Source organism: Pelecanus crispus, chromosome 5, assembly GCF_030463565.1.
Source record: "Pelecanus crispus isolate bPelCri1 chromosome 5, bPelCri1.pri, whole genome shotgun sequence".
NCBI lineage: Eukaryota > Metazoa > Chordata > Aves > Pelecaniformes > Pelecanidae > Pelecanus > Pelecanus crispus.
The window spans coordinates 35,716,619-35,730,976 of NC_134647.1; the positions used below are offsets into that span (position 1 = coordinate 35,716,619).

Below are 14,358 nucleotides of genomic sequence, written 5' to 3' on the forward strand. Positions count from 1 at the left end.
TTTGTCTGGAGCTATTAAGTGATGCAATCCCTTGTCTCACACTTGTCAGGCTTTTTTATTAACTACACAGCCAGAAGAACAATAAAAGCAAAGAAACTGTTGGTGAGATGAAGGATAGCAGGAGTGCAGAGTAGGCAAGAGAAAGCTGGAGCTGTTGAGGGCACGTGGCCAATCCACTTAAGAATCCTAGCATTAAGAAAAAACAACCAGTGAAAGGACACAGCTCTAGAAGTTTAGGTTTTTTAAAGAGGGGGGGGAAGGCAGCTAGATCAGATAAACTCATTCTCATTTCCTGTAAGCTTTGCACAATGGAAGTGACCAGAGTACGTTTTCCTGGACAGCCTTCCCCATGACTGAAGACTTATTTCAACATCAGTCACACAGATAACCAATAAAAACCACCACCATCATGATCCTCTTGGTATTTCCATTTATTATGCTGTAAAAAGCAACAGTATCTGGATTTTATTTCTTAAAATAAATAACTTTCATTTTCAGAACCAGTACAGCTCAAGTTTAGATTCATTCATGGGAAACTGCTAGAAATACATTCATCACTGTCTATTCCCCACAATACAGAATCTAAAAGTCAAGATCAGCCCAGTCAGTTACAATGACCAGAAGTACACTGCCAAGAAGTACAGTCACTGATAGTCCAGCTTGGAAGCAAAAAAATCCGGTACAATACATTTTGTTCACAAAGATAGGCTAATTAATGCTAAGACTATCACAATATTTCTGAGTACAAAGCATTAAGTTAGCTTAACGATTTTAGGTTGTGATACCAAAGAAACATATATGACATAAAAACAAAGGAGTGGGGGAATCCTCTTTGGAGCATAACGAAGTCAGCATTTGATAAGATAACCAAAAGCTATTTACGGTAAAATCTACATGTCAGTGTCATGAATGATCAACAGCCAAACCAATGTACTGCATATATTTATATTTATAAATAACGCCATGTCTAAATATAGCTGCATCACTGAATTGGACATTACAAAATAATGCATCCTCTCACACTGAAAAAATACTAAAACTAACCAGCAAAAATGCACTGAAGCTAAGGCTGGCTAAAAGCACTCAGTATGATTCAGGAAGGAGTTAAGTTAAGGGACAGCCATGATCTTTAACGTTAACTCAGTTAAAATGCCTTCTTTTGGTGTTTTGTATAGATGTGCATTATGTAATATTATACTTATCTTTTTAAAATGCCAGTTTGAGCAATGCAAATTTCATTTAAATAAAGCTAAATCAGGTATTTTTCTGAGAACCTAAAGGATATGTTTTAATGGGGAAAAAAAAAATACGCAAGAAGTCAGATCAGCACTGAGATACAGAATACTAAACTACAGTCTATCTGAAGATATTCCTCTACACTGAAGTTCACAGATCTGTTTCCAGAGAAAACATGTTGGAATTTAGTTCAGGGTGCAGCAGAGAAGAGGCCTTGTGCTACTCAGTGACCCATGTGGCTCAGTCGAGAGCCAGAGGCCATTTCATTTAGTTCTTGATTAGAACGAAGGTGGCTGGGACACAGGACGTGAAAAGAAGGGGTTAAAAGCCTTCAGAAAACCAGCTGATTTTCAGGAAAAAAAAAAGGGGGGGGGGGGAGGGGGAGAAGGCAGCTTAAGAACAGTAAGATTCTTGAGAAAAAGTGTTTGATAACCATGCCATCCAGCTTCGAAATGTGATTTCAGGGCTTTAGACTTCCAGACTCTTCCAAGATTTCATCATCATGAAGACAGTCACTGCTTGTGATGAGTATCAAGCACTTTTCCATGTGATTTCTCCTCCCTGTAGGGAGGCAGTATAGCGTATCGACAGGAGACTGTACAGGAACTCGACTCATTCTCAACTATACTGACCTGCTGGGTCACTCCGGAGAAGTTACTTCTCTCTATGCCTTAGCGTACCCATTTGCAAAAGGAGGATAACGTGGTTCAGATCATCTTTATAAAGTGCTTGGGCCATTCTAGAAAGAATTTGGGCATTATATTTCAGGAGGATTTTGGTGCCTAAACGCAGAAAATTTGAACTTGGAGATTACTAACGACTTGTACACTATGTGCTAGGATAAAAATAGCCATATATACAATTCTCAAGCACAATCTCCTTTTCCATGTGCTAAAACTATTCTTGCCTAAAATTCTTGTGCTAAAATTCTTGCCCATGTCCAACAACTGTGGCATTTTGTGAATATTGAGCTCTTAAGTGACTGCTCACTTCTGAGGTTTTATGCCACAGTATTGGCAGAAGCAGTTGCACATGGGACAGGGATCTGTCGTAACATTGTACTTCTGCAAACAACAAATATCTGCATCTACGTTTCCCATGACGGGGCACGTGCCAAGCTGGCTTCAGTGGCAAGACAATAAATGCCACCGTTCACCACAAAAGGTATCACCTACTTGTGCTCCTGATGCTGAACTCCTGTTCTACACCAGCGGAATCCCACTGATGCAATATCCTGCTCCCTGGTCGATGGTAGTGCAAGAAGAGAACATACCCAAAAATTTGGCTTATCTCCTGCTCCGCTCATGCTTTGATTGGCTCTATGCTCCTTAAAGCTGTTTCACTCCATCCGTGTTCCTTATTACAAGCCTAAACAAAGTCAGATTTACATGTAATATTTGGTTTAGTACTTTGCCGTTCACATACTTCCACTCCCCTCGCTGGTTCCTGGTGCAACTGCCAAGAACGCCACACGTCAGCCCAAAAGGGGGTTTTTGCATCTGTCAAGGCTTGCTGTAGTGCAAATACACCTGCAAGGAACACGACTGCACAGAGTGGAAGCACCCACTTGCCCCAGTGACGGGGAAGTACTTTAGCAGCTGAACATGCAGAGAGAGGAAGGAGGCGAGACAAAGGGAACCAAAAGCAACGCTTCCAAAACAAACCCAAAAAACCCACTAAACGCTGTTTGATGTTACAAGTCACATTCCCCTATGCCATTTGGTCAAACAAACCTTAAAACAGATTCCCTGACAAGACTATCTCTAAGAACAAGCCTAGACCATTGACAACTGTCACCTATATAGTCTGTTGATATTTGTATTATGTAAACAAGGTTGTGTGGAAGGTTTTTTTTTTATTATTATTTTTTCCCAAAGATAAGTGCAGATCCTTACTTAACACACCCAGCCTAAATCTACATCAGCATCCTCAGCTTTTGAAAAACCTCACTGACGCTCATACCTGACAGTACTCTGGCTCATCTCGGCCATACTGGAAACAGAGGGCTATAGAAACAAAAATATCAGCAGAAAAATTCCTGGCCACAGACTAGAGTTCACATAGAACACAAAAATAAATTAAGTAGTGCACAGTAAAGCCAACAACAGCTAAATATTTTTATACATCAATTATATGCAGCATGAGGTAATATTGCTCACATTATGGAGGGAGATTCTTAGTTGGTTTTGTTTCTTTTGAGAGAGATTGGATTTGTCCTGTGCGTATAGAAACTCCTGTAACATAACACTGAAGTAACAGAGACTTCTGTAAAATATATACCACTATCAGATAGAAACACACACGCTCTTCATTACTTATGTATACCACAATTACATAGGTAAGTGATTTGATTCTTAGGATCTAGCTGAAGATGATTATAGTAAGCCATCTAGATTTTTATGAACCGTTCGGTTCTCCTTTCCATTGTTGGAATCCTCTGATGGCGTGTATTGGACCTGATATTCTTGAAGTATTTTAAAAACATCATGGTGTCCAAAATGTAAAGCTTCATCCATAGGAGTGTTATTCCACCTACAGGAAGGAGCACAGTATTTCTAAGATCAGCACGTAAGATGCAGAGCCCAAAGCACCAAAAATTCGATTCTATGATTCTATTAGTCTGGAGAAGAGGAGGCCGAGGGGAGCCCTTATCGCTCTCTACAACTACCTGAAAGGAGGTTGTAGTGAGGTGGGTGTTGGGCTCTTCTCCCAAGTAGTTAGTGATAGGATGAGAGGAAATGGTGTCAAGCTGCGCCAGGGGAGGTTTAGATTGGATATTAGGAAAAATTTCTTCATGGAAAGAGTGGTCAAGCATTGGAACAGGCCACCCAGAGAGGTGGTGGAGTCACCATGCCTGGAGGTGCTCAAAAAACCTGCAGATGTGGCACTTTGGGATGTGGTTTAGTAGGCATGGTGGTGTTGGGTTGATGGATGGACTGATGATCCTAGAGGTCCCTTCCAACCTTAATGATTCCTAGTTTTACTTCCATTAAAAAAATAATCCAGCCACCAAGCCAGAAAACATGAAATGAATTATTTCTCTACCCTAAATTGGTTTAGTGGTGGACTTGGTAGTGTAGGTTAATGGTTGGACTGGATGACCTTAAAGGTCTTTTCCAACCTAAACAATTCTATGATTCTATGAAAATCTAGTTCTTTACATTCCGTGGTAATAATTAAGCACACAGACCACACTAGGTTCAGTAACTGTAAAAATACTTCATAAACTGAGCATAACCTTTTAAAAAATGGTTTTAATGGTTCATCTTTTTTTATTGCCGTTTGCTCTGCAGAACCTACAGAGAACCAGTAGGATCCCATTCCTTCTGCTTGAGTGTACTGGCTCAACGCATTCCACTCTTACTTGATACCTCTCGTCATGGGGGCTAGAGAGATGCTATTACAACATCTCTCCTCCAAACTGGCAATAAACCCACTCACCTGTCTTTGGGGAAAGGATTCACTTTGCATGCTTCCAGTAGAAATTTAACAACGTCCACATGTCCTATAAGAAAAGCAGGACGGTGAGTGTACGTATTTTTATAAATCTATACATATAATGTATATACCTATATACATACAAAATTTTAAAAAGCGCATATGCATATATAGAGAGTGAAGATACTGTAAAGAAAACTGACCACACTCCATTAACAGATAGCAATTCATATATGAGGAGACATTACCTTCTGCAGCTGCTACATGCAGGGCTGTTCGTGAGTCATAGTCTCTTTGCTCCATATCCATTCCTGACAGAGCAAATCTAAAAAAAAAAAAAACAAACCAACACCACAAAACAAAACAAAAATCCCCACAATTACAGAGAATTCTTACGTAATTAAAACAAGTTACAAAACTAGCATGGAACAATACCCCTACGCTAAAATGATGAAACATCTGCTGCAAGAGGATATAAACAGTATCAAGCGCACATTGCACCTTCAGTTATAATGAAAGGGGCCCTTACTGCTTTGGCTCTAAAAATAAGGTAGGGGCTTAATTTTCTTTCTGATCTCTAGTTGTTATAAGGAAAAATAAAATAAAAATCTCTTTGCAGGGTTCGTAACAGTCAGCATATCTGATTTAAAATCTAACAGGGACAAGCTAAGTCATATAAGGCAAAGTAAATTTATGCCAGCCGAGGAAACCCAGGAAGGACTCGCAAGTCTGAAAATCCTGAACAGAGTTATGGTACGGGGAGAGATCTTTCATCACGCTGCGGTGCTCTGGGACAGCAGAGCTAAACAATACGCATCTTTCCAGCCACTAACTATATTCAGGTATATTCTAGCCACATTAATACATTTATTTAGTCTCTTGCTATTATTAAACATTACCAGATTCTACTCCAGATCTAGAAAGCAAAGCTAGATTTCCTAGCCTCTCCAACAACACTGTGCATTTTCCAGCCTGATTTTTTGTGGCAGTTTCAGAATTGAATTATAAAGCAGGCTAGAGTACAGCTAGGATTTTCTGCCATCACTATAAAATGACTGGTTAAGGAAATTTAATTCAGTACAGTCCAAAGAAAGGGAAAACAACAGGATCTCAGGATAGTGTGAGGGTATTTTTTTCATTTGGGTTTGGGGTTTTTTTTGGTTGGTTGGTTGGTTGTTTTTTGGGTGAACATATACAATCTCCAGTACAGCTCAGATGTCCCCAGCACAGGCGCAGCGCATATTTTTAAGTAAACAACAACAGCAGGTACCAAACAAAACAGCTTTCCTATTCCCAACCCTGCACCGGTTTTTACCTCCGGAGTGCAGACACATCCCCCGTGTAGGCAGCGAAGAGCAGATTTATCACAGACTTCACCTACAGAGAGAAATGAAGGCCAATTTGTTTAGCCTCTTTCCTCAAGAAGTAAAAAAAAAAAAAAAAAAACAGAAAACCCAGAAAAGCACAGCGTGGCCAGTTGGTCCAGCCCTTATGAACCTCTTAATTTTATCCCCTTCCCTGGCCACATTTTGCAGTATAGCATAAAACACTGGAAGTATTTGTTCCAGCTTGCTTTGCTACCAGTACTTGTAATGTCTGTCTTTCCAAGGTTGAAGTCATAAGGACAGTAAAAGAAGCATAAAATGTGCATTTCTATTCTACTGTGGGTTAAAAAAAAAAAAAAAAAAAAAAAGCAAGCCTTGCTGTATGGACAAACCATATTTCTCTTTTTGCCCAATGATACCAAGTATTGAATTACAAAGACAGCATCACTTTGCACAATTCACAAACCATAAACACCTTTTAAGACAAACTCATTCTGGAAAAGAGAATACTAAGAGAAACCTATGTTAGCAGGAGAGAAGAAATGGTACCGGTTTTGCTTGGTATCACGGATTTTCCTTGCATACACCTAATATAGAGGCTTTCTTCAAATAAACAACTTTAAGCAATTTATCACATAATGAACCACTACAAGAAAAGCAAGGTTTCAAGGCAGACAGAAGTAGGATCTTTTTAGATCAAATAACACAGCTAAAGTCTCAGGCAAGCCAGTGCTTTTCTCAACTGTATTAATGAGTAAGAAACCACACCATGAGGCTACCAACTTCATCCCCTGCACATTTTTAACATATGCTGGCTATAACAACTCTAAAAGTTTTAACAAGAGCCAAAACCCACAAGATAGATGGTTTTAAGCATCCCGCCTCAGCTTCTTTCATGAGCGCATATGGCCACTTCTAGGCACCCTTTCACAGCATTTTCCAGTAAACTTTCTAAATGCTATGTTGCTTTTTGAGTCTACAAAGTTCTGTCGCTGCTACCAGTCAAATAACAGAGATAAAGGAGAAAACTGATGCTGCACTGGCCTTCCACAACAGGGAGAGACAAACAAAAATCACCGCCCACAAGCAAGTGTCCCACAGATTTCTGCAAAAACACTGACATATTTTCACAGGGCCACAGATGAGCCAACATCTGCGCCTCTTACAAACCAAAGGGGTGGAATTGCTTGTTATTTTTTACACCTCAAATGCGTACTGACGCAAAGAGAGACTGGAGCAAAAGGAGACGGACTCGGGATTGGAAACAGATTGGAAACTCCAGTACCCGCAAGCCCCTACAGCTCCTGATTTTCAATATGCACCGTGAGGCTCATCAGGCTTAGCAGCCTTGCACAGCGAGTGCGAGACCTGCTCGGCAGGACCTCCAGGGCTCCATCCCTTCTCAAGGAGGCTCAGTATCCCCCAGGCTGCTTCTAAACCTGACCTGCTCCAAAGGCTGGACCCCTGGGCTCTCACAGCACTCGCCCCAAAGCACCTGGGTCACCTTTACGTGTGGCAAACCTGAGATCATTTCCCAGACCCTCCTGTCGTGGTTTAGCCCCAGCCAGCAACTCAGCACCACGCAGCCGCTCGCTCACTCCCCCTGCCCCGATGGGATGGGGGAGAGAATCGGAGGAGTAAGAGTGAGAAACACTCCTGGGTTGAGATAAGAACAGTTTAATAATTGAGATAAAGTAAAATACGAATGATAATAGTAACAATATAATAATAATAATAACAACAACAACAACAACATCATACAAAGCAAGTGATGCACAATGCAATTGCTCACCACCCGCTGACCAATGCCCAGCCCATCCCCAAGCAGCGATCCCTGCCCCCTGGCCAACCCCCCCCCAGTTTATATACTGAGCATGACGGCATGACGTCATATGGTATGGAATAGCCCTTGGGGCAGTTTGGATCAACTCTTCTGGCTGTGCCCCCTCCCAGTTTCTTGTGCACCTGGCAGAGCATGGGAAGCTGAAAAGTCCTTGACTAGCATAAGCAGTACTTAGCAACAACTAAAACATCAGCGTGTTATCAACATTCTTCTCCTACTAAATCCAAACCACAGCACTATGCCTGCTACCAGGAAGAAAATTAACTCTATCCCAGCTGAAACCAGGACACCTCCTCACAAGCATTACAGAGGACAGGCCTGAAGTAATTCTGTTCCTCCCATGAAAATTTTTTTGTTTAAAGCTTCTGGAAAAAAAAAAAAACCAAAAAAAAAACCAAAAACCCACAACAAACCACCACCAAACCCCAATAACCCAGCAACCAAGAATCCTACAGCACGTGAGCACAGGCTTTGCTCTGGATGCAGAGCCAGCCGTCCCTGGCTGAGCCCACCCACCCCTCCAGCATTTTTTCTGCCCCTGCCCCAGGCAGCTCCTGCCCAGGCTGCCCCGCATCTGGGCTGGCCTTCTCTCCAACCCCTGGCTCCGCTCAGCCATTACAGGGCCCCGGGAATAAGCCGCTACAAGCGCCCCGCAAGGATGCTGCGTCTCATCCTTTCTGCGGTAAACCTGCAGCTGTCATGGAGACAGCATCACTTGCAGCACCAAGACCTGTGAAGGGCAGCAAACACCCAAGAGCACTCTCATTAGGCTTTCAATAGAAAACATCACAGTCACACCAAAATACTAAAACCTCTTAAAAGAACGTGCATCTTTTACAGACGCTGGGCTGCAGACTGTGTTTAAACGCAGGCGTGAAAGGGGAATTTAGTTTGATAATCTCTAAGTTTCACAGGATGAATCAGGAGCTTGCCTTGCTGAGAGAGAAGCTGAGCACTGCTCTACTGCTGGTGCCCTGCAGGCAGACCCAGCTGGTTGCACTCAGACATTTCAGGTCCTGCAGGTGCTGAATACTCTCCCTTTTTCAGGATTGAGGATGAGCAAAGGACATTCTGTCCTTAATAAAAATCATTTCAGAGGTAACATCATTTTGGCTGGGCTTCTTCACATTTCTGGGAAATGCAAATGTCTATTAAAATAATAAAATAACACACATTCCTTCCTTACCAAAAAAAAAACCACCAAACCCCCAAAAAAAACAAACCAGGAGACAAACAAATTAGCAGGACAATTATTAGCAGAATAATTATCCAAAACTCATCAGGAATGAACTCAAGCTGGAAAAAAGTAGACAGAGTGTAGCCATCATAGCTGAAACAACCCTCCCCTAGGGCTACACCTCCCCCCTTTCCAGTGAGGCTTCGGTAACTTTATGGAAGAATTAGGTTGGATTTTCCAACAACAAAACACACCTTGGCTCTCTAACTGCACCCTACTCTATCAGCAGCATAGTCCAGGCCAAAAAATTAACAAATTCTCTAAGGTGTGAAATGAAATTGCTCAAAAGGCAGCCATAAGCAACAAAGATGGACATAAAAAGTGAATTCAAGAATAAAATTTAAGAAACCGCCAATACAAAATACATTTTGAATTCAAGGTAAGAATATACAGTGTCCATGAGCATCTTCTGGAACATCCCTTAGTTTTCAAGAGAATATTAATCAAAGTAGCATATGTATATTAAACCATCATGAAAGAGGTTATCATTTACATGGAGAAAAAGTTATTAACATGAAAATAACTTGCTGCCAGAAGCTTTGTATCTGCACAAAAAAAAAATCTCACTTAGGCTGCCATAAAATCAAGCACAATCATGCAAGTAAAAATTCTCTACCCCCAAACTCACAGCTTACTAGCCTGAAACAACAGGCCTGTTGCAAAAATCAAGAGCCAAAGAAACTTTAAAGTGGGAGCAGCAAACATATGATTGTGGGGTTTTTAACTGTCGGAGAGAAAAAAAAAAAAAAATAAGATGACAGATGAGGTGTATCCATTCAAACTAAGTAGGGCACAAAGGGCAAGGCAACTAATTTAAGTGTTTAGAGACTGTCAGTGAGTTTCTCATTATCTTCTATATGCCGTACTGAGTACTGGTGGTTCTGTTAACTGCGCTGATGAACACAGTTTTTCCCTCATCTTCAGAAACAGGAACAAAAAGTTTACCTTCAACCCGACAGTCAAGGATTACCTTTTTCTACTGCACAGAATTCCTTAACTATGAAAATACAATAAAAGGAGAAGGGCCAGAGTCCCTTCGCTATATATGAGTCGGCTCAAGTACCTTACAGCTATACAGCAGTATCAAACCCAGAGCAAAAACTGTTCCACCTTACATCAAACGGCAGAGAAAACCTGCATGCACTGCACCAGATTAACTTCACAGCTCTCCTGTTACTACGCCAGAAATACAGAGCACTACTCACTTAGCTACGATGAAACAGTCTTTGTACAAAAACACTTCTTCCCAAGTGCTGGATATAATCCTTGTTTATCTGGGTGGTGAAACCAGCACGGAAAGGTTCCTCAGGAATACTTGTGTCACCCAGCACTAAAGATCAGAAGTCACAGACCACACACCTTGTCTTTTCACCTTGCACGGAAAGGTTCCTCAGGAATACTTGTGTCACCCAGCATTAAAGATCAGAAGGCACAGACCACGCACCTTGTCTTTTCACCTTGCACGGAAAGGTTCCTCAGGAATACTTGTGTCACCCAGCATTAAAGATCAGAAGGCACAGACCACGCACCTTGTCTTTTCACCTTGCACGGAAAGGTTCCTCAGGAATACTTGTGTCACCCAGCATTAAAGATCAGAAGGCACAGACCACGCACCTTGTCTTTTCACCTTGCACGGAAAGGTTCCTCAGGAATACTTGTGTCACCCAGCATTAAAGATCAGAAGGCACAGACCACGCACCTTGTCTTTTCACCTTGCACGGAAAGGTTCCTCAGGAATACTTGTGTCACCCAGCATTAAAGATCAGAAGGCACAGACCACGCACCTTGTCTTTTCACCTTGCACGGAAAGGTTCCTCAGGAATACTTGTGTCACCCAGCATTAAAGATCAGAAGGCACAGACCACGCACCTTGTCTTTTCACCTTCAGGTCAGTAGGCGTTGGAGGTCTCGCACTCAGCTGGATGAAACTCAGCCTACTGCTGGCAACGGCCCTGCTCCACGTCGGAGGTGGCCAAATGACCACGACCTCCAGAGCTCCTTTCCAGCTAACTGTCCTCTGAGTCTGTGGGTAAGGACGTGAGCAGCACAAGAAAGAAAAAATCAAGACTGTTGCTGCTGGAGAACTACACCGAGGTCAAGTTAAAGGAAGGAAACACCTGGTGTTCAGAGTAGCAGGAAGTCACACCGCTGCGGCAGACATTTCAGATGAACACAGAGGGCCTAAAAGGAAAAAAAAAAGGAAAAAAACACCAACCCAAAACCCCAAAAGCACTAACCGAGTGAGACATGGCATTGAAAGTGACAAACTGAGCGTTGAAGTGGCTCCTAGGCCAAAGTTTTCATATTGCAGTTATTTTAAATACCTCCTAAGCCTGATTGTGCTAAAAGCTTCGAAGAAGTCTCCTTCGAGCAGCAGGATTCGGAGGCGAAGCCAACGGCCCCTGAACGGAGGATGCGCAGCAAAGCACGAGGGCTGCCTCAGCGCTGCAGGCAGCGCGCACCCGGCGCACAGCAAGCACGCTGCTGCCCACCACTTCGCCGTAAGGCACGCTGTCGAAGCGCTTTGGTGAGACGTGACAGTTTTTGGTTGGTTTTTCACTATTTCAGTGTACCAACCTGAAAAGACTAGTGAAAGCGTAAGTTTAACTTCAGTATTAATAATGCTGAAGTTACTTAGCACAAGTGAAACTTCTAATTGATCTGAAAGACTTGACTGGTTTGTGGGAACAGCCTTGGTGGAGTACTTGTGACAAAATACTCTTTCCTAGTTGAGCTGCACACCCAAATCCAGCCCACACGAGAAGACCTATTTAAATAGCCTTAGTCTCATGACAGCTAAGAGCAAATCCCCATACAAGACTGAGATGAGAATCCCTTCTCTCTTAACACACACCAGTTCAGAGGATTTTTTTTTTTTAACATAGAAGGACAGCATGCGTATCACTGCCTAGCTCTAATGCTTATCAACAGAAGATCTCTCCAAACAACTTCGCAGAGAGGAAGCTGCTATCCTTACCGGCACTAAGATGGGAAATGGAGGCCCAGAGGTGGAAATGAATGCTACGGTCTCGTGGCGAGCGCAGAGCGACCCGGCGCCTTCTGCCCACTGGCTCACACGCTTCAGCATTATTATAAAACAATCAAACCTGAAGCAGGAACCAAACCCGTACGCCGCTTGGCTCGGCAGAGAAAACCCAAACAGCTGTGCATGCAAAGAAAACAAATCCTTTAGAGAAAAATTAATTTAGCTCAGAGCTGGATTAATTCCACGAGAAGCTCTCAGCTATAAAGGTCACTGAATCTGGATTTTAATTTCCTACTGTGTCCTGCTTCCTGAGACCGCCCCGTCCCCCAACTCCTTTGGAAACATTACAGAATGTACAGTCTAAAAAAATATATTACTTTCAACTTTACTGCTTCTCCAGGTGGCTGAGGAATACAGTCAAGGCCAATGGTTTAAAATGGTGCTGCTAAACGCGATACAAACAAGGATAAACAGACAACCCTCCCCTAATCTTTCCAATGCTCTTTACATGATATTTAGGGACAATGCCCCAGGTTAGCCTTCGGAAAAGGTGTTCAAAATACTGGGGAAAAAAAGGTTGGTTGAATGCACATTGTTTCTCAAGACCTTTGCTATATCTGAACTTTACTATGCACCAGACCTTGTGTGGTGACCCGAGACTTTCAAATACAACAAGGGGGGGGGGGGGGGGAAGAGATAGTAGAGCTAGTTGAGAAAAAAAGGCCACTGCGCTCTCCTCTCATGTCTCATTTTTTGTATTTAAAATGGAACGCAATGTTTCCTTTTGGGAACCCCGCCCTCCTGGCCAACTGGCTTGAAGAACAAAGTTTTAAATGTTGCCCTGCACGGCACAGAGGCGCGGAGATAAGTCAGGGTCTAAACTTCAGCTCTTGCAGCTTAGGACTTCCCTAATGACAAGCCCCTGCCGTACCGAGCCCAGGTCCCTGATGCACTGGGGTCTCAGAGCAGGTCCCAGGTAAAAGCCAGGCTCCGGTGCATGATGCCACCCAGTCTCCTGACAAACGCTCCCAGATGTAGGAGAGCTGCGCTGAAATGGGACTAAAGCTCTGCGGCTCTTCGCCAGTATGGAATACACCAGAGAAATCAGACCGACTTGCCTGGAAGTGTCTGTGAGGCACCGTTCTCCACACCCCTAAAACCTCCTAACGCTGCAGCAGGGTTAATCTGCACTTAGGATACCCCGGCGATCCTCCTTTGGCACCTGCGCCAACAACCGAGGAGGCGGCAGCACCATTTCCCTGCTTATACAAAAAGTCTGACAGGTGTCACGTCAAGACCGCGGATCCCGGCAACGCATCGTTACGACCAGGAGAAAGCTGAGAGCGCAAAGCGCTCGGTAATTTCTCTTACACGGTCTCTCCTCACGCCGCCGGGAGCCAGCCCCGTTTGGCGGCCGGGCGCCGCTGCCGTAGCGGGCGCAGGAGCCCCGGGACGCTGCGCTCGCCCCGCCGCCGCACGGGCTGAGCTTTCGCACCCGCTGGCAGCAGCACACGGCTTCCCTAAGCCGGCTCAGCGCTGGATTAACTCTGAAATTCAAAAAATAGATTTTTAAGCTAAGGTGAGCGTTTGTCTAGTGAATGAGGTTTAATGTTTCATACCGGGAGGAGACTGGCTACTATCAAGCCTACCTATTCTCCTGACCTTTGCAAACGACCACATACTAACAAGTAACGCAGGAGCAAAGAGTTTACGTAAGCCGCGAGGGGATGCACAAGGTCATAAAAGCTCCAAAATCAACCCAAGTTTGACTTCACAGTACCGCTTTTCTTCTACTTCTCCTAAAGCCAATCCCATGATGAGGGTCATCTGAGTATGCAGCAAAAGCAGATCATTGTTCCCACTCTCCAGAAAAATTACAGATTTCTAGATGTTTATTTATCAGTGGAAAAAAAAAAATCCTTAAATCTAAAAGGCGCCAGTATAAATTCTGAAACAGGAGTGGTGGCCTATTTAAAAAAAAAACACAGAACAAAACAACCAAAACACCACCACCAACAAAAAAATTCAGAAAAAGTGAATCTAGAGCACAGATTAAACGATTCAGTCACCCTGTTTTTACACACTGAACTGGTAATTCAACTACGCCGAAGCATAGCCTATAGATGACTTTTTCCCTGCATGTAAGGTTTCAAAACAAAATTCAGAAAAAAACTGCTCAACTCTGAAATGAAACCTAGAATGCAAGTAGTCCCTAAAAGGACAAAAATAAACCAGAGACTAATCTCAGAGAGGAACGCATGTGCCTATACATTCAGACACTAGGCAGGACTGC

General features: G+C 43.2%; 1 protein-coding gene across 1 annotated transcript in view; it reads right to left on the reverse strand.

The window, feature by feature from the left end:
* Nucleotides 1-418: 418 nt before the first annotated feature.
* Nucleotides 419-14,358, reverse strand: part of GLS (glutaminase) — a 69,351-nt gene continuing 55,411 nt past the window's right edge. Inside the window, exons 15-18 of the mRNA XM_075711331.1 lie at nt 5,990-6,051; nt 4,923-4,999; nt 4,678-4,741; nt 419-3,768 (exon numbers count right to left, since the gene is read on the reverse strand). Coding sequence (XP_075567446.1) covers nt 3,612-3,768; nt 4,678-4,741; nt 4,923-4,999; nt 5,990-6,051 — 360 coding nt within the window. The 3' untranslated portion in view covers nt 419-3,611. The remainder of the gene's footprint in view (nt 3,769-4,677; nt 4,742-4,922; nt 5,000-5,989; nt 6,052-14,358) is intronic.